Source organism: Gopherus evgoodei, chromosome 8, assembly GCF_007399415.2.
Source record: "Gopherus evgoodei ecotype Sinaloan lineage chromosome 8, rGopEvg1_v1.p, whole genome shotgun sequence".
NCBI classification, from domain to species: domain Eukaryota; kingdom Metazoa; phylum Chordata; order Testudines; family Testudinidae; genus Gopherus; species Gopherus evgoodei.
Genome location: NC_044329.1, coordinates 37503409 through 37524158, shown reverse-complemented (window position 1 = coordinate 37524158; position 20750 = coordinate 37503409). Strand labels below are relative to the sequence as shown.

Here is a 20750-nt window from a genome sequence, read left to right as displayed (position 1 = left end):
TCCTCTGGGCGGCTAGTGCCTCCTGCCGTGGCTATGCTACTGTTCTTAGTGCACTAGCTAGATCAGAGCTAGCACTGGTGTGCCTACCCCCACTGGAAATCATTCTGCCAGCTCCAGTGTAGACACACCCACAGTCACTTCCACTCAGGTTCCCTCCACACCTGCCCCTCCTCCTCTGCCCTCCCCCCTCCCCCCGCTGTTTTCTTTCCATTTAGCTTATCCCGCCTATGGAAACCCACAAAACGTATAGTGGCACTAACAGGATGTTTGCCACCATCACCTCGGTCCCCCTGCTGGTGTGTTCTACCCCTCCCTGGCTTTTGGGAGCTGTTATGGGGGCTTCTGCCCCCAGGGATTGTGCTAGAGCAGTGCTTCCCAAACTGTGCCCCACAGGACATTGCTTGTGGCCTGCAGGTATAGCACATGAGGCTGTCTCCATCTCATCGTTTCCAATGGCTTCTCTTGGTGTCCCCTGATTGGAGGTGGGGCTGGTAGCACTGCCTGGAGGTAAGGTTGCTTGACACTTCCTGTTATAAGACCTGGTTTTCAGCTGCTCTAAAGTCAGGCAAACTTTAATGGATCAGGCTGAAATGTTTCATGCCAGGCACCTGCCTCAGGCTGACAATTGTTGGAAGGGTTCAGCTAAAATGCTCCAGCCATATCTGAGAACGAAGTCGGGGAAATGCTTTTTTTTGCCCATATTAAAAATTCTTCAAACTGTTTCCTTGAGAAGCTCTCTGCTTTGGAGCAGGGACTTGAAATGTGACAGGAAGGGTCACCCTGGTGTCAGAAACGTGTGTGTTTTACTGGCCACCGAAAGTTAGCCAAGTTCTGTAAGTCTTGGGAAAATCACGGTTCACACACACTCAGGAGAGGTTTCCTAGAGTCTGGCACCTAAATTCTCAAAGGATTCCAACAGCACTGAGCATGCTCCATCCCCACACAGTTCATATGTGCTGACCAGATTGCACATGCTCTGTCCCCCGAGAGCGACTGAACATGTAATGCTGTCTCTCCTGTGTGCGTGGTGTGCCTCCTGCTGGAGCACAGAAGAGAAGGAACCTGCCTGACTTGAATGCAGAGGAGCAGAGTGGAAGGAGGAGGGATAAGAATGGAGAAGGGACAGGGAAGACTCAAGAGCCAGATCTCAGAAGATCTGAGAACTAAAAGGATAATAAATTAACCAGGGAAAAGGTCACAAATCAAAAGCAGCTCTGAGTTTCTAATCAGAATCTTCCCACTAGCAGATTCTCACCACAGTGAAACCCAGAAATCAAAGCAAAGCCATACAAAACTGGCAGCTCACTGATCCCAAACTGGGAGAAGACAATAGGAGACCCCACGTGCAGTGGAAACCCAGAGATGAGTGATTGTGCAACCAACCTGACAGAGGAGAGACTGAAAATTAGACATTTCTGCCCCACACCTCCTGATTGCGAAGCCTGTCGGAGTGGCTGCCTCACAAAGAACTTTCATTAAGATGTGGAGGAGGTAAAAAACTGCCTGACTGTGGGACTAAGCGAAGAGGCACCGAGAGCGTCCCAGCTGCGCACCATGAGGTCATCCCTTCAGCACAAAGCCCAGCTGTGAAGAGGGCGATGCGGTCAGCACTGTGCCAGAGTGGGCAAGGAGGCTGGCCTGTCTTCCCAGGAGACACTCAGTAGCTCAGTGCAGAGGGAGCAAAGTACCTGGGTACCCAGGCTCATGTCACATGCACCCAAGGGCATGGAAATTCCTGCATCCAGAGACCACGAGAATTTGTCCTGTTGCTGAGAGCTACAATGATGGAGCTGGGCTCTTCCCAGATCCTGAGATTTCCCTGGGGCTGGCATGTGGCCATGTGGGGTCTGGGTTATTCTATAGCTCTGCTGAGAAGCCAGACAAACAATAGAGTGAAGGGTTATGAAGAAAATAGCCACGACATCTCCCCGCTCTGGTTCGGGGGAGAAGAGGGTTTGAGTCTTTGGAAGTTTGCTGTCAGACAGGTCCCGCTAGGAGTGTCTCTAGGAGTTTGGCTGGGAGGGGATGGTGCAGGGGGAATAGGGGGTCCATAGCTTCCATAGAATTGGGGTTGGGGAATGGACCGAGGCTGCTAATGTTCTGCTGAGCCCCTGCCTCTCATGGCCACAGCGGCCAATTCTCCTCTCCCCCCTTGGAAATTAGCAGTAGCAGAAAACAAGCCCAGCACAGTTCTGATCGGAGTCAGGATCTATCACCACAGTGACTCCCCCTAACACTCCCTGCTCTCTGGGCACAGGAGACCACCACTGGACTGGGGGGAAGGGCTGGAGTTCAATGTTTCCATGAGGGTCCCCGCGGCGGACAGACAGCTGAGCTCTCCGGCTGAGTTCACACCCAGGCTGAGATGCCTCCTGCATGCAGATGGGACCCTGGCACTGAGATCTGTAACACTTTAGTTACTGATATGAACTCTCCCCCTTAACTCTGACTGAGCACCCAACCTTGTATCTGGGGCCTGCAGTGAGTCCTAAAAATACATCAGGATATGACTCATGCCAATGCAGCATGGCTCTCTGTTACCCTCTAGTGGTGAGGCCACATAAGTGCTGCAGGAGCATCCTCACAAGTACAGTCCTCATATCCCCTGGATATGTGCTGTGTTTGCTACACAGACATTATATAGCAGGGAGGTGTCCATGGGACAATTGCTCCAGTCACATATGGGCCACAGTGAAGGTCTCGCCCTCTAGGGACTGTGCTATTCTTGGCAGGGTTGGATACACAAAGGGGGTGGCTCTATTAATGAGGGGATGCCCTGTACTACTATCACCTTTCTGGTAATAACCCGACTCCAAGAGGATGGGGGTTTTCAGGAGTTAATCAAGAGCCCAGAGTGGCTGAGTGACCCATTACTAGAGTCACAGTTGCTGGAAAGCAGGTTCATCTGAACTATTTGGTGATTCCCTGGCCCTGGCTCCTACAGTCCCCGAACTCAGGATTGGTTCACACACAGAACAAGAGCCACATTCTTCAGGGAATTCTCTGCAATCAGTATTTCACCTAACTCAGTCTAACCCATGTCAAGGTGTGGGTCTGCTCTGGAAAGTGACAGTCCCATGTGTACTGAGCCTCACTGAAACCACATCCCATTTACCTGAGTTCACACGTAAAGAGATTCTGTCCCTAACTGAGAGCCCTGCACACTCCTCCTGGGATCGGAGAGTCAAGCTGGGTTTCCTCTTTTTCATACATCATCAGTTGTAAAAATCCTGCAGGCCAGATTCTGCCTCCCCCCCAGCCCAGTTATTTTGAGATGTGGTCCACCAGGGACCTACCCTCAGGGACATTTGGGCAGCCCCTTTGCCGCTGCTGGCATTGGGCAGGCGCCTGAGAGCCAAAGGTAGCCTTGTACTCAGTTACCAGCTCTGCGGATGCTGCAACAGTCAGCATGCAGCCCAGGTCCCTCCCCTGCAATGGTGCTAGCCCAAAGGGCTCACACAAGTAAGAAGCTGTACTGTTTGCCACTGCGTGGGGAAGGTGTGACTGATATGCCCAGGGAGCAGCCCAGTTCGATCAGAGGGGGCCATTTGGCATTTTCTTCCATTGATATGATTGTTGATTCTCCCCATGCTTCGCTGTTGTCCACCTTCGACTCTTTTGCCCTCATCTCCCTTCACAAGGTCCCAGCCCTCCCAGCCCCCAGCTCTGGCTCACACCCAACATCCACCTCGTCTGTTTCTGCTCTCGTACTGCCGAGCATCTCTGGCAGAAATCTCGGAACAAGGCTGACTTCCTCCAGTACAGATTTGTTCTCTCCTCCTCCAGTTCTGCCGCCTTCCCAGCCAAATGCCTCCAGTTCTGCATCCTGACTCCCGCTCCACAATCCCAGCCCCCTTGGACTCCTTTCTCAAACCCTCTACACCTCTTGCCTCTACTTCTCCCTCTGCATGTGCTCACTCACTTCTTCAAAGACTGACACTGGCAAAATACCTTCCCCTCTCATCTGTAAAATCTGGCCTTTCCTATCCACCCACACAGCTAAATCTCTCACCCAGTCTCTAATCTTCTTGAGTTTTAATTACTGCAACACAGGGGTGATGAAAGCTCCCTAAAAGTGGTCCCACCCTCCCATGCCATCCCTTCTCCTGCCCTCACAGCGCCTCTTCTCCCTAAGGTCCCACCCTCATGCCAGCTCTTCCCCCTGAGGCCCTGCCCCCTGTCTGCCCATTCCATCCCCACCCGGTCCCTGCTCCACCCCTTCCCGCAAGGCCCTGCCCCCACTCGTTCCTCTCTGCCCCTTTCCCTGCATCACTCACCCTTATGGCCAGTAAAAAATGATGGGGCCTTGGCCCCCTCCCCACTATTCCAGCAACCCTGCTGCAACACCCTTTTCTCTGGCTTTGACCGATGCAACCTTGCTCTGCTCCTGTTTGTTCAAAGCACTGCTGCAAAGATCATTTTTACTTTAACCATATCACCCTCCAATTTGCATCTCTGGTGGCTCCCCTTTCTCCTCCATACTGAACAGAAGATGCTAATCTTTACTTTTGAGTCCCTTCCTGGTCTATTCCTACACTCCGGCTCATCTCTCATACATCACTGAGATGCTGACCCCCCATCTCTGATCGGCCCAGGTTGCCAAGCTTCATTGCCCACTGGTTACGTTTTCAAATAAGCCCCATTCGTGCTTTTTCCCCTGCTGCCCCTCATGCTTGGGAGGTGCTTCCCATAAACATCTGCAAAGTCACCTCACTGTCCACCTGCAAATGCCTGTTTACATCTCTCTGTTGCTGTACTCCCTGCACAAGGCTTAACAACAGGCAGTTGGGTGGTGTGCAGAGACCACCCAGCCTATCATGCTGACAGTATTGTCTCGTTGTTTCCTTATGCTCCCCATCAGTCTGAATTCTGCCTGTAGTCTCTTGTCCCAGCTCTTTGTGGCAGGGACTGTCTTTGTGTCCTGTGTCTGTACAGTACCTGGTGCTTGGTCTGTGCCTCTGGCTCCTAGGCGCTTCACAATACGAATAATAACACTAGTTCCTTTTGGGGGGGGACAAGCACTGCTGAACTGCTGCTTTCTAAGACCCGTTCCAATACACAGAGCTCTGCCCCAGCACTATTGACAGAAACATGCAGCCACCCAGGCAAACGGAGACGCAGGGACCCTCCCAACTGGAGGCAGCCCGCTCCTACCTGTGCCAGACGAGTTACAGATGCAGCCATAGAGGGTGACGTCATTGATCTTGTAATCCCAGTTGACGGGGAAGCTGTCCGCCAAGCTCAGCATCTTCTTCACGGCATCATAGATGAATATGAAGCTGATGAGGGCACAGAAGCCTTCCTCGGTGAAGCGGGTAAAATACTGTACCAGGTAACTCGCTTCGGTGGCCACCAAAATCAGTCCGAAAAAGGCCACCCAGAGGCCAATCCAGAAGCGGAACTCCAAGTAATCCAGGCTGTAGTCTCTGGAGAAAGGATGGGCCCGAAGTGTTTCAATGAATCAGTCACACACAAGACATGACACTTAACTCTAATCACTAAGGCCATGATTTAGTCACGGGTATTTTTAGTACAAGTCATGGACAGGTCACGAGCAACACAGAAAAATTCACGGCCCTTGACCTGTCCATGACTTGTACTAAAAATACCTGTGATTAAATCTTAGGGGGGAGAGGGGGGGCGCTAGGAGGCATGAGTGGGCTGCTGGTGGGGGGCGTATCGGGGAGCCACTGCCGGGGGCCACTGGAGCAGCAGCTGGTGTGGCTGTCCCCAGGGCCATTCTAGCAGCAGCACGTGTGGCTGTCTTGGGGGCCACCTGAGCAGCTGGCCCTGGAGCCAGCTGCTTGGGCGGCCCTGGGGTCAGCCACACTGGCTCCTTCAGAAGTCATGGAGGTCATGGAAAGCCACAGAATCCCTGACTTCTGCGACCTCTGTGACAGATACGGAGCCCTACTAATCGCTAATAGCAGTATGCTCTGCCTGTCTTTAGTGCCACCTGTCCAATGACCTCAGTGTGCTGGATGGAGCACACAGAATCACAAAAATGCAGGGCTGGAAAGGACCTCGAGAGGTCAACAAGTCCAGCCCCTGCACTGAGGCGAGAACAAGGAAACCTAGACCAGCCCTCACAGATGTTTGTCTAACCTGCCCTTAAAAACCTTCAGCGATGAGGATCCCACAACCTCGCTTGAAAGCCTGTTCCAGAGCTTAACTACCCTTAAAGTTAGAAATTTTCTCCTAGTGTCTAACCTAAATCTGCCTTGCTTCAAATTAAGTCTATTACTTCTTGTCAGGGGCGGCTCTAGACATTTCACCACCCCAAGCACGGCGGCATGCTGCAGGGGGCACTCTGCCAGTCGCCGGTCCCGCGGCTCTGGTGGACCTCCCGCAGGAGTGCCTGCGGAGGGTCCGCTGGTCCCGCAGCTCCACCGAAGCCGTGGGACCAGTGGACCCTCCGCAGGCACGGCTGCAGGAGGTCCACCGGAGCCGCGGGACCAGCGGACCCTCCGCAGGCACGCCTGCAGGAGGTCCACCGGAGCCGCGGGACCAGCGGACCCTCCGCAGGCATGCCTGCAGGAGGTCCACCGGAGCCGCGGGACCAGCGGACCCTCCGCAGGCATGCCTGCAGGAGGTCCACTGGATCCGCGGGACCAGCGGACCCGCCGCAGGCATACCGCCGAAGGCACCCTGCCTGCCGCCCTCCCGGCGACTGGCAGAGCGCCCCCCGCGGCTTGCCGCCCCAAGCACATGCTTGGTGTGCTGGGGCCTGGAGCTGCCCCTGCTTCTTGTCCGACCTTAAGTGGAATGGTAAATAATTGATCATATCCTCTTTAGAACAGCCCTTACCAGATTTGTAGATTGTTATCAGGGCCCCTTCAACATGAGCAGCAGATATAATAGGCCAGGGGAGGCCAGGCTCTGCCTCCCCTGGTGCTACAGTGGCCGCTGATCCCCGGTTGTGGGGTTTTGGGGGGAAGGTTTTGATTTATTATGCCCCAGGCAGGTTCCGGGTGGCTGAGGAGGCAGTATGTGCTATTCCACTTCTTGGGTTCATCAGTAATCTCTCTGGACTGAGTAGCAACTACCACCTCCTCAGCTGCCCCAGAACATGCATGGGGCATAGCAAAACCTTCTTCTGGACCAGAAACACTGTTCCCCAGGCGGCTTGGTGTCTGGGGAGGGGAGGAGCAGCGCAGCTGTCACTGTGCTGGGACTCCTCCAGGCAGGCGGGGGTGGGGCCTCGGGGCTTTGGCCAGTCTGGGTCTCCTCCGGCCAAGGGGGGTGGACTTCGGGCTCCTCCGGGCAGACGCGGGGGGACCTCGGGGCTCCTCCAGGTGTGGGGGAGCAGGAGGTATGGGGCTTTGGCTGCAGGGGGGCCGAGCAGAAGGGGCAGAGCCAGGGCTAGCCTCCCCAAAGGGGGGCTCCACCCACCGCCCATTCCCCCTAAGTCTTCTTTTCTCCAAACTAACCATGCCCAGTTTTGTAACCTTTCCTCACAGGCCAGGCTTTCTAAACCTTTTGCCATTATTGTTGCTGTCCTCTAGAGTCTCTCCAGTTTGTCCCCATCTTCCCCACGGTGTGGCACCCAGAACTGGCCACTGTACCCCAGCAGAGCTCGCACCCAGTGCTGAATAGAGTGGGACAATTACCTCCCACGTCTTACATCTGACACTCCTGTTAGTACCTCATGACAGCCTGTCAGGCAGCTGAGCATCATTAGCCCCCTTCTACACATTAGAAAACAGAGCCTAGAGAAGCAAACACCAACAGATGTGCCCAAGGTGATACTGTGCATTAGTAGCAAGACTGGGAATTGATCCCAGCTCTCCCCACTCCCAGGCTGTGATTGAGTCCCCAGAGTGATTTGTAATGCCATGGCCATCACACAGAGATATGGAGCACAATTCTGAGGTCAGTGGTGGCTGAGCCAAGCTCAGCACGTCTGGGGAATCACCGATGATCTGCTGGCTCCAGCTCTCTGCTCTAGGCCTGCCCATGAATCCTACAGGAATCATTTCTCTTGCATGATGTTGGAACTGAGCCGTGCCGGGTTGCGAGATATGAATCCCTGAAGCTCTTCACTGGGAGACTGACCCAGTGGCTGGGGTCAGGGGTGAGGGCTGCTCTCACTGGGAGACTGAAAACAAGGGGGTTCCCTGCAGGGGGTGTCAGGGCCAAATGGGGGATTAGTTCTTTTCCAGAGTCACAGCAGAAGGCCTCCCTCTCCTCTAGCACAGCAGTATCCCCAGTGGCCCAACAGATCCCTTAGGAAACCAGCCAGGCCTAAGGTGTTAAACACCTGGGGTTATTAAGTATCCAAAGAGCTACAAGTCTCATTTGAAGCGGTTCAGGAAGCTCACTGGACGCAGTTACCCATTCAGGACAAGGGGACACTTTGAGACAGGCCTTTACTCACTTGCTAAAGGAGAAGAGGAGCCGTTCAAAGACTAGGACAGGGCCAGTGCTACTCAGGATGGTGAGTGGTTGGCCAGCAAAGAGGCAGAAGACAGCTCCAGCGATAGCGGTGCCCAGGAAACTCTCCAGCACTCCCTGAAACACAGGGAGAAACCCAGCGAAGCATGAGCAGTTCAGAAAGGCACAAGGTAAGAGTTCTGTGAGAGGAGACAGGTGTAACTTTACTGGGAGTTGCCAGGTGGCACTGTTACACACAGTGCTAGTTTTGTTTGTCTGAATTGGTGAGCAGCTGGCACCTGGAGAAATGCTTGCTGTCAGGTGTGGTGCAATTCTCTTTAGATTCTCAGCACATCTTCAGTAACTTCAGCTCTGCCTAAGGAAACAGGACTGGGTGGCTCCCAGTCCTCTACTCAGACTGGTGGACCACATCTCAAAATAGAGGCACCATCAGGAACTCAAGTGCTCTGAGATCTCCAGATGAAAAGCTCCAGCTAAATGCTAAGTATTGGTATTACTGTTCACCAACTGCCCTGTCTCCTCTGCTTTGTTATTAATATGGCAGCTGGCACGTGGTTTACTTATGATTCACTCAGCCCTGGATGCAATGTCCATCAGAGCAAGAAAGACAATGACGTTGCTACAGATGGGATGACACGTCACTGTGGCACAGGCAAAGGGGCATCACACCGGAGGCTAGCACAGACCTGCATGTTATCGGTAGCGTCTCCCAGCATGCCGCCAAAAGTAATTGCATTGGTAACAGTCGCTAGGTAGATATAGAGAATAGCCGAAAAGCACTGGATGTTCAGGGCATCATAGAAGTCACCCTCCAGTACCAAGGGCCTTCCTCCGGATGTCCTTTACCAGCCCTCCAAATACCTGCAGCCCAACATGGAAACCAAGGAGATTCACGACAGAGAGCAGGAATCCTCCACACCAATCACTCTATACTGTACGAGCAAGATCCCCTGCTTAGCCAAGGCTGGCCTGAGAGAGCTCTGCAGGAAGAATCCTAGAACAGAGCTATTTTCTCTCCGGAACAACAGGTTCAAGGAAGCTACCAAACCCAATGCTACCATGCCCCTAGTGGCTGGCCCACTTGAGGGCCTATTGAAAGCAGATAATGACTCCTTTTCATGTATTGACCAGAGAGAAATGTCAGAGATGGGCTTAAGCCCAAGCCCCGCTGAGTCCCAGGGTCAAGTCAGAGTCTGCAGCTGTACCAGGCAGATGTGAACACGGGTCCCAGCCCCCAACACCCTGGAATCTGGGAGATTCAGATTCAGGTCCAGATTTTGAAATGCCCAAGTTCCAAGACTGTTTCAATTTGCACCAGTTCTGGTGCGCACCAGATCTTAAGGTTGGAGACAGAAATTGGCAACCAGGGGTTTGGTTCAGGCCTATCTCTAAACCAGTGGTCAATATTTACCTTGGGGACTACAAGAAAATCTTGGCAAACCCTGTCTGTGCTATTTCTTTCTTATTTGTAACCAAGTTGCTCTTCAAGAAACCCGTCAGAACCAGGCACCATTTTGCGAGACACTGTATGAATGTGAGGTTGGCCCCTGCCCTACAGAACTTAGAGACTCGTTTACTGAAATGAAGTCAGGAGATACCTGGCTTCATATCTCTGAATATCCCCAGGAACTTAACTCTGGTCTTTTATTTGCCTGTCTGGAGCAGCCCCAAGTTGAGACACTGGATAGGAATGTAATCTGGGTCTCTGATGTGCTGCTAGGAGAAACTCCACCCCAGGGTCTGGAAAACAAGAGATCAGGGCCAGAAACCCAACTCAGTTGTCTCCTGCGGTTCTCCAGAGCCCTCAGTGGCTATCAATCTGGCAGTGAGAAACCAGGCCCAGGAATAAACCTGTGTCTACTGTGTGCCAGCGCAGAGCACTAACTATGGGGCCCCTAGCTCCAGGCCAAACTGAGCCCTGGTGTAAGCGGGCACCAGTCCACTGACTCAGGAGAACTGCACCTACTTATGCCAGGGCTGACTCTAGCTGGCTTTCTTTAAGGCAAATGTCAGTAGCCTCTCCAGGCGGGTACTTACCTTCCTGTTCTCTGCAACTCCTCGCTGACAGGCTGGTGCCCATGGATATGTCTGTCGTCAGCTGCAGACACGTTCCCGTTGCAGTGAGATTTCCATTCCCGGAGGTGCATGGAGATCCTGAGACAAGAGAAATTCAAGTGGGGCGGGTGTCAGCCCAGAACCATCCTCCTAATGAACCCAGCCTAGTTCCTCAGGCAATTTTTGGTATTGAAATCTCAACCCACTGCTCTCTGGAGTCTCAGTACAGCAGATGCTGCCACTTCCATCCCTAGAGGAAGCTGCATTTCAGCGGTCCAGATACACTGGGGGAGGAAATATACAGAAAATGGGAGGTAGTAGCGGGACACTAGTTTTATCATTGAATGGAGTGAAGAGTCTAGAGGCCAGGTGTGGCCATGCAGAGCACTTAAGTTTTAAACCACGATTGGAATAATTTGCAGCGATGCAGAGAGCCTTTCCCGCTGAGAACACCCTGCCACTCCACTGGGCTGCGAGAGAACCCTACAGAGCTTAACCATGGGGATGGGGGTGTGGGGGGGGGAGGGGGCACCTCAGTTAACTGGGTCCCACCCCATTCAGGGCTGGAAAGATGGTGAACTGACCTCAATTGACTCAGTCTGGGTGACCTGTGTTAGTCACCCTGGGAGCTCTGCCTGACACATAAGCCAATGCAGAACATGGCGTATCAGTGCCATGTGCTGCTAGTGACCTGCCCCACCTGGAAGGTGTGTTCACCTGCACAAGGTGAAGGTTAGCCCCATGGAGAGTGCATTAGAGGAATCACACGTGCAAGTGACAAAGGGCAGGCCACTTGTGAGGGCCATAATTCCTGCTCCACTTTGGATGGACAAAGGCACTTAGAGCCATTGCTGCTGTCTGAGGCTACCAGAGCATGCCCCAATGGCGAGGACTGCATTGGCAAAGGGTGGACATACACCCCAACAGATGGCTCAGGCAGAGCCCCCTGAGGCTGCCAGCCCTCACATCCACTCTCTGGACTGTCCTTCAGTCAGTTTTCTCCCTTGTCAGCCCTGTCACCTTGGATCCCTTGGGGCAGCTAAGGTTACATCTATGCTGCACACCACATGCAGCAGCATGTAGGGCATGTGTAGCTACACACTGCAGTAGCTGCATCCACACAGTGGTGTACAGTTACGTGGGTCAGTGAAAGGCTCTGGCATGGGGACGCAGCGGGGAACAGCTCAGCAGCAGCGAGCTGCCGAAGCTTTTCCCCAATGACTCTCCCTGCCATGGCTTTTACCCTATGCTAGAGCCTTTCACTGCAGTGGGAAAAGGCACTGACAGCTCCCTGGGGCAGGGAAAGGCTATGGCAGTGGGCAGGCAGCTGCGGGACACTACACTGTCAGTGTGAAACTCCTGGTCTCTGATTGCTGCTGCTCCTAAACGTGGCAGAGCTGGGGCTGAATCTGAATGCCCTGCACCAGGGGCACGAGGGGGAATTTCAGAGTCAGAGCTCAGCTTTGTGTCTCAGGCCCTGCTCTGCTCTTTAGTAAAAGAGCCCCAGAAGGCTGCTGCATTCTTCCCCTCTGGTACCTCTTGTGAGGAGAGGGCAGGCACTTTGGCGGAGGGATTCGGGTGGTTGGGTCCCATTTGCCTGGAGGCAGCACAGTCAGCTCATCCAGAAATTCATCAATCCCTGCAATGAGGTCTTCTCTGTCCTGAGCCTGACAGGCAACTCGCTGGAAAAGCTGGAGGGAAACGCAATTACATTATCCAGTGAATCCCTGTGCACGACCACTGGCTGAGATGAACGCTAAACGCTCCAGCCCGGCACAGGGAGCTGCTAGGACTGATTACAGGTTTCTGCTGATGCTAGATGGGTAAGGACCCTTCCCACCCTATGTGCCCTCTGTGCTAAGCCAGCCTCCCTGCACTGGGATTTTCAAATGGGGCTTCCAAGGAACCTGGGTGAGTTCCATGCCCAGCTCCATTGCATTCCCTGCGATTCAAACGCCTAACTCCCTTAGGCTCTGAAAAGCACAGCCTTAATATCATCGCCATTGATCTTGTGGGAAGGGCGAAGGAGAACAGTGGGCTGATCCAGTGCTGACCCACTTCTCCATCCTTCCAGCTTGGGACCTACAGAAGAGGATCAGAAGGTTGGCAGTGGGGTGAGAACAAGCTCCCATTGGCTTCGCCTGTGAAGACCGCCCCCCCAGCTTTCCCCAGAGATAGTGCCAACGTCTAATATTGATACTCCCTGCAGCTGCTAGATTTCTCCCCACAGCACCGTCTCCCGACACATGGGCTCACCTCATCCGTCAGTACCGTGGCCACGGCCCTTCCAATCTCATGATAGGCTTTCACTTTGGCTCTGGGGCCCAGGAGGATAAAAAGAAACCTAGGGAGAGCACAGAAACAGTGAGAAATGCCCCCACTTCTGGAGTGAGCTCTCCTAGGCCAGGGCCCAGCATGTCCTTCATTGGCTGAGGACAGGCCAGCACTTTGCAGACCACCAGTCCAATATAGGAATATACAGCTTGGCAAAGCAGAGCAATGCCCCAGGAAGTCTAGTCTGCTGCTGCTGCTGAAGATCAGTGCAGAGGGTTACAGACAAAGATCTAAAATAGCTATGATACTCCTAGTGGTGCAATAACTGATCGCACCACCCTCAGGTGTTATTCACTCACTTGGCATTTTTTGCGTCACCACAAAAACACTCGTGCCAGTGGGCTTCAGGCTTAGCTTGCATGTGACACACCAGCATAATCCCATCAGTGGCTTTTCGAAACTGGGACCTGGAGAATGACCCAAACCACACCCCTCTCTGAATTGGCTGAAAGAGGTCAGGCATCCAGGGACAGAGAGGGCTGTGGGTACAGCTGGTATCGGAAGGCTTGGAGAGATTGGGGTAAAAGTGTTGCCTTTTGCCTCAGTCTTACCATGACCAGTCAGTAGGACTTTCAAACATGCCCCGCCCCCCATCTCAGTCACTTAATGATAAAACTCCTGGTGAAGTTGCTGGCAGCAGCTGGCTGTTGACTTGCAGCGCTGCGGGCTTTTGCAAATCACGCTCAGCAGGTGCGAGGTAAAGACACCCTAGAGTGATGCACCGAGATTCGACGCTGTTGAGTGTGGTGGGTTGTCACTAGATTGGTCTCTTCATCTAGGCGTTTACACTGCACCCGTCCCCATACTGTCTCCGTGCCGAGATCCCCCACCTGGCACATCCTGCATCCCACATCCCCTTTTAGCAGGCAGGGCCCCTCTGCTGACTGTATGCAGTCAGGCTCTCCATCACAGCAGTTGGGAGGTGGGACAGAGCAAGTGTCTGTCCTGGGAGAGCACATAGATGGCTGAGAGATCCCAGAGTCCAGGCAGCAGGTTGGCTTGTCATGTGCTGGTGTCAAAGCCCCTGCAGTGTGGGGCTCAGCTGTGATAAAGCAGCAGAAATTCTGGGAAATCAGGGTCTGCCCATTCCCAGCTCCCGCGGTGCCGCCAGCCAGCTTCCCAGGAGTCCTCTCCATGGTGTCTCCTGCCACAGCCCAGAGACCAGCTGACAAGTGCAGTCTGAGACGTAGAGTCTTAGATTCATACTGGGGAACCCCCATCAGAACCAAGCTGGTCCATCCCCTTGAGGGCCAGTGCAGGGTTATTCCCCACTGTCTACAGTCCAGGGCTTTGCCCAGCAGAGATGAAGAAGCCCCGCCAGGTCTCCACTAGCCCACTTCCCAAGGACAAGTGGAGAACTGTTCTCTACACTGTGACAAAATGCAGGCTGATAGGCGCTCCCAGCAGTTCTGGGTCAGCATTGTAGGTGGGGCTCGCAGCTCATCTGAACAGCAAATATCTGATTATCATCGGAAGAGTGTCCCAATCTTGTCCATGTGCTATGGCATTGTCTATGGAGCTCCTGGAGCTGCTGATGCTTAGCAGCCCCACAGTGGAGTATGAGTGTGTGACACTGACACCAGAGCAGCTGCCCACAGGCAGATCCTTCATTCGGACTAGTCATTCGCAGTGAGATGGACACAGAGAATTGGGATGAAGGGGCGTTTGCTTTGCTTTGATTTTATTTTCTTGGATTGGCAGGGGGCAGGCACTATGATGGCAGAAATGCCACTAAGCACTTATGCCCAGGTCTCCCTGAGTTAGTCATTTCTCAGGACCACAGACCCAGTGCCTGCATGGTCCCAGGCAGGGAAACAAGTCAGCACCGAAGAATTCTGAGAACCCACCAATGTATCTCGTACTAAGTTATACCTAACAGATCAGCACCTGCTGCTCTCTGAGCATCTCTGAGCTGGTAGGAGCATCTGCAGGGAGCTCTGTCCCTGGGAAATTCAGGGGAGGCTTGATGCATGGGTTTTCTGGGGAACTCCTAAGCACTTAGTTAGCAAAGTCTCATTCCATATCACCAACCCTCAGCCTCACTCTGTGCTCCCAACCACAGATATGACTAGTGATGCTGGAAGGAATTGATGAGACAGGAAAAGGAAGAAGAGGCTTCAGTGCAGTGATCTCTGGTGATGGTTACCTGCTGGGGAATGCAACCTCTGTCAAGGCCCCGAGTCCCACGGCCTCCTGCAGTCGGATGAAGGCAATAAATGGCTTCTCCAGGAAGTCCACTTCACCCACAAGAATGTTGGACACTTCAGCCTCGGCTGGGATCTTCTTCTGGAATTGGTTTTTTAGCTGAAATGAAACAGAGCCTCAGTCCAGGACGGGCCGAGCATGCATCAGTCCCAGATTGCTATTCAGCGGCCAAAGTCTATTTCAAGGACATTCAGTGCTGGTGGAAGGTGTCTGACTGAGTCCTGAAGGCTGAACTATTTCAGGGGAGAAGGGAATCATTATGCATCCAAACCACAACTCCTCTGAGGCCCTGTGGCATCACCTCCAAAGCAACATATTTCAGCTTGCAGTTTTCACCAAAAAATCATAATTTTCCATCCAGCTCTACTAACGACCCTGTGTTCTCTGCCCAGAGCTGCCTGCCATACCTGCTCCTCGAGGTAATCTGAAATCTCAGCTCCTGGATCTGGACCGGTTTCGAGCTTTGTCTGCAATGCAAAGAGAGACACACTAAAATCAGGAGCTGCGGAGGGACCTATAATGCTGCTTTGCGTGACTTTAACATCAAAGCCAGCATGTGCCCATTGGTTAGAATTGCTCCTGTAAGTGCTCTCTAGCAGGAGGAAATCCACAGACGTTGACATTTACTTTTCAATCAGCAAATGCACTTATTGCTCATAAAGACGAGGAGTATAGCACCTGCTTTGTTCAGACACTGGCCAGGAAGAGCTGGGTACCGGAGCCTTTTGTGGATCTGCCAATGGACCTGAATCCTGACCTGTTGTACCCCCTGGGAACTGCTGACCTGGCCCCCCCATTCAGCTCTGCTTTTGCACACTCACCCCCTGCTATTCTATTCCTAGAAACTCAGCTCCACAGTACCCCAACCCCTCATGCTAGTTCTGGGCCCCTACCAGGCTCTGCTAATGCACCTCCCCATCTGCTATTCCAGGCCTAGAAACACCACCTAGCTCTGCATCCCCTCCCTGGCTTTTCCACCGTGGGCCCTTCCTTGGCTCTGCAAATGCCTTGGCCTGACCTTCAACTTCCATGCTCTTCCAGGCCTGAACCTCCCAATGAGAAGGCTGCCAGCTAGGCAGTCTGGCTTGTGCTAGGTTGTGCTATGGATTTGTGACATCCTCAGACAGTCTCGAACAAGTCCCTGGGAGTTGCTGTTTGGCAGCCGTCCTCAGGCAGAGAGGTGCTCCCTGCATCTCTCCTCTTCCGTTTTCAGAAGATTCATGCTGGACGATATTAAGCCAGGTGTTTTACAAGCCCAGGGTCCTGTCCTGTTGCAGCCTGGTGCTAGGGACCGTGTGATCTAGCTACACAGGGAAAAGGGAAAGCGAGGGTGATAGCCCAGAAAACACTCACCCCTGCAGCAGGCTGCACCGAGCTCAGCCACTCTCCTCAGCTGGGACTTGGTGGTGTGGTGCTGGGGGGTGCAGAGCAGCACAGACATGAGCTTCTTTCTCACCTCCGGCCTCAGGGCGTGAGCATCGATCTGTGTGGCAATCACCTTCTCTTGAACACAAAACAAAGCATCAAAGCATTGCTAGCTTCAGCCACAAGCAGGGCTGCGTCTACGCTCTGGAGCCTGGACTAGCAACAGCGATGTCACCTGCACAGTCCCCAAGCACAGGCACAGCTCATGCTGACAGAAGGGGTTTTCTGTCGATTGCAGAGATGTCATCACCTTGAAGCATGGTAGCTACGTTGCAGGAAGCAGTCTTCCATCGCCATAGCGGGGTCTGCACTGGGGGCTGGCGAGCACAGTGGTGTCAGGCAGCTCCCCCTCTGGACAATAATCCTCAATGCTTGGCCTGGCCTGCCTACTGAAATGGAACGCTCTTTGGAGCAGGGCCTGTTCCTTACAATGTGCAATGGGGCTCTGATCTCCAGTGCTGCTGCAGTGCAAATCCAAAGAAGCCAGGGATGCAACCTTGCTAGCAGGTGTCAGTGCTTTCATTAAAGGTGCTCCCAGGAGCCCAACCTGTGGCCAGGGATGGGTATGGCCCAGGGAGGTGACCTTCCCACATTATCCACCTACCCACTATTTGCTTCAAACTGTGGGCATCTAAATCCAGCAGGACCGTCCCTTTCTTGATGCATGTCCTTAGCTCGAATAGACTGTGTAAGGAAAGGGCTGTGATGTGAGGTTTGCTCCATCGCTCTCCTCCATCTTCCACCTTCTCCTCAAACTTAATCCACCTGTGAAAAGAGAAGCCAGAAGGCCGTCAGTGGAGCTGCCCTGGGTTCGAAGGGATAGAAATGCCCAGGGCTGAGCCAGACGCGTCTGCACATGAGCACAGCGGGATTCCCAGAGTGGAAGCGCGTGGCTCTGTCGGGGTAGGGTGCAAGAAGAAGAGCTGTCAGCTACGGGGTTCCATTCACAACAACTCACACGTGGGAAATGACCAAGAGATTATTCTGCAAGACCATTGAAGCAGCCATCAGAGCCCTGAAAGGCCAGCATGGAGGGGCAGGGCACCAAGTCATCAGAGGCTGAGTCACACACAGGTCTTTCCTGGGGCGGGATGGCTTGGGAGTTCTGATAATGGCAGAGCCTCAGGAGATAAGCCAAGGACTGGCGTGGGCCATGGGCCACTGAACTAGCCTCATACCAAAGGGAAGTGCCTCCAGGTCAGAGTGGAGACGCTGCTTGTACTGTAGAGAGAGCAGAGCTGGCTCCAGGTCTCTTAGCCAGGCACCTCTCCACAGCTCTGAACTTAGCTTTTCTCTTGTAACACAGGTATTATCTGTCTCTTCTTCAGCAGGACAGGACAGCACAGTGCCCTCTAAGTGCCCTTTGGGGGAGTCCCAGCATTCCTGCTGGGAACGCCATGCAATGCCCACACATGCTGCCAGATTCCAAACATTCAAACTCCGACAGCACACAGAGGCTTCTTTGTATTAAGGCAATCTGGAAAGCTGCTCTGACAAATGCCGGCTTAGGCTGCAAAATGAGGAACAGCATGACAGTGATCTGCAGAGGGAACAGTGCCAAGTCATTCCCCTGAAGTCACAGGCCCTGACCTCCCTTAATGCACAGTGCAGGGGGCCCTGGAGACGGTGTATCCAGCAGAGGAAAGCCCCGAGCTGTTCTGAGAGCCTGTTCCAGTCCGGGACTCAGTATAAGGTGAACTTCTCCAGATGAGCGCGGCAGCATCTGCCAGGCTTTGGGGATTCTTTTGTTGGTTTTAGAATTGTAGAAAAACCTGCAGCCCTATAACGTCCTGAGCCACGTGTTTCCAGGCTTCAGGCACTGAGGAGGATCAGCCCAGCAGCAGCAGTTTTGTACCCTCAGGAAAATGACAAAACCCCCCCCCACTCTTGGGCACTGGTCCAAGCTTACCAGACTAAGGCCCAGATTCAGAGATGAGTCTCCGATGGGGCAGCGTACCCGTTCCCCCACCCCTTCAATAAGTACATGACTTCAGTTCAGCCTCCTTCTGGACTCCCTCAGACATCCCCCAGATACTCACAGATCCCCTCTGAACTTGGTCCCTGGAAGTTAAGGGATCCATGCTGATGACAATCCAGGAGTTCAGTTATCTCTGCACTGATGACTTGCAGATCTGTCCCTCTGCCACTAAACTGTCTCCTTCCTTCCACCCACCTCAGCCTGTGGCTCTGACATCTCCTCCTGCATGTCTGGTCATCACCTGAACTGAGCTCCTTCCCTTCCCTCCCTCCCAAACACACTCCTTCCTTCCTTCTCTGTCCCTGCCAGTCTCACACCCCCACACCTCCCCATCACTCTGGTCCACAATCTCACTGCTATTTGCAACTCCTTCCTTTCCTCGCCCCACTCATCAGGGCCATTTCCAAATCCTGCCACTTCTTCCTCCTCAGCATCAAAGCCAGATCTCTCCTCCCATCCTCACTGCGGCATCCTTCCGGCTGGTTTCCCACGCATCACTCCTTTCAATCCGCACAACATGCTGCCACTAAACTCCTCTTCCTGGCCTGTCAGTCTGATGGCGAAACTGCCCTTTTCAGGAGCTGTCCTAGCACTTGACCCTTGCATTGTTCCAGCGAGGGATGACAGACACGGGTATGTGCAGTGACAGCCTAGTTGGTAGTAAAGTGTCTGTCAGACCCATTTGTTTAAATGAGCCATCTCCCCCTAACAACAGCAAAAAAAGGAACTGTGCCCTTTGCAGCTCATTATATGGGTCCTGTGTGTTTTGTTCTGTGGGATATTTACTTTTTCCTTGGCTACCGCCACCCCTGAACAATAGCTGATCGCACCACCCTCAGTGTTATTCACTCACTTGGCATTTTTTGCGTCACCACGGAAAACACTCGTGCCAGTGGGCTTCAGGCTTAGCTTGCATGTGACACACCAGCAATAATCCCATCAGTGGCTTTTGAACTGGGACCCGGAGAATGACCCAAACCACACAGACAAAGGTTGCTCAATGGATTTGAAAGGCAACAAATATAAAGTGAAGCAGAAAGGGAAAGAGAAGGCATACATTGCTCGACAATGTACAGACTCCGGAATTGCTGCCTCTCAACGTGGCTGGGACAAGTGGCCTTTTCAGTTTCAAGTAACTGCATGTTGACTGAGTCATTTGAAACTGTGTGATGGAGGCCCTGTGAGGAACAACCTGCACAATGGTCCTCAGACAATGGACTAGATGGAATCTAACATCTCTGATTTCAAGCTAGGATACCCAGGAGTAATCCTCATGTGTTGGGGTAGAAGCATATTTCCAGCTGGGGCCAGGAAGAATTCTCCCCTCCCGGCAGTGAGATAGTATTTCACCACTAGGAGTATCACAGCTATTTTAGATCTTTGTCTGTAACCCTCTGCACTGATCTCCAGCAGCAGCAGCAGACTAGACTTCCTGGGGCATTGCTCTGCTTTGCCAAGCTGTATATTCCTATATTGGACTGGTGGTCTGCAAAGTGCTGGCCTGTCCCCAACCAATGAAGGACACACGCCCACAGCCAGAGTCTCTTTCCAGGCAGCTTTATTTCCCAACATAGGCAAGGCACCAACATGGTTCCTCAGCCTGCCCTGGGCTACAGCTCCCTTCACTTCTCTCATTCCCTCCTGCTCCACGGCCTCCTGCAGGTCTCTTGCTCTTTCCCTGCGCGTTGCCTCCCTGAAGGCCTCTTCTACAGCAGGTTTCCACTGCCTCCCTCCCACTGAAGACCTTTCTCCTCCTCCTGCTGCTGCCTCTTCCTCCCTGACAGCCTGAGGCTACCACTCTCCCTCAGCCACCATGATTAATGGACAGGGCAGCCTGGCCTCGTGCCCTTAAAGGGGCAGACCACCCTGTGGTCTCCGATGCGCTTCTCTCTGGGCTAGCTCTTGCACCTGAGTGCTTACCTGGCTGTTTGCTTCCACAGCAGGCCGTCAGGGGTGCTGAACAGCTCATTGAGCTGTATGAACAGCACTGGGCAGCTTGCTTCCTTTCCCTCCTCCTTCTGCAGCAGGAAGCCAACTCGCCCAGCAGCTGAGGAGACGCTGGAGGTGAAGATGCTTCGGCCAACTGCCTGGCAGATAACCACGGAGTTTCTGCTCTGGGGCCCATCTGGGCCTGCCGGGTTGGTGCTGCCCTGAGTCTCTGGAACAGCATCTGCCTCCATGTAAGCGAGAACATCCTCATTCACCTGCACTTTCATTTTGTCAGGTCCCTGCTGCCTCAAATGCCACTGACCGTCCCTGGACAACTCCCTTGCCAGCGTCCTCCCTCCACGCCCCAGGCTGGGCAGTAACTCAGGTAATCCTAGGCATTTTACCTTTATAAAAGCCCTGAGCCTGTTTA

The 20750-nt window shown here is 53.3% G+C and overlaps 1 protein-coding gene across 1 annotated transcript in view; it reads right to left on the bottom strand.

The window, feature by feature from the left end:
- The window catches only part of SLC4A9 (solute carrier family 4 member 9), a 71061-nt gene that overhangs the window by 31525 nt on the left and 18786 nt on the right, over positions 1 to 20750 (bottom strand). The window contains 13 exon segments of the mRNA XM_030573355.1: positions 5155 to 5426; positions 8378 to 8511; positions 9081 to 9203; positions 9206 to 9219; positions 9222 to 9255; positions 10428 to 10548; positions 11986 to 12140; positions 12706 to 12793; positions 14930 to 15087; positions 15396 to 15434; positions 15436 to 15455; positions 16342 to 16491; positions 17018 to 17178. Coding sequence (XP_030429215.1) covers positions 5155 to 5426; positions 8378 to 8511; positions 9081 to 9203; positions 9206 to 9219; positions 9222 to 9255; positions 10428 to 10548; positions 11986 to 12140; positions 12706 to 12793; positions 14930 to 15087; positions 15396 to 15434; positions 15436 to 15455; positions 16342 to 16491; positions 17018 to 17178 — 1469 coding nt within the window.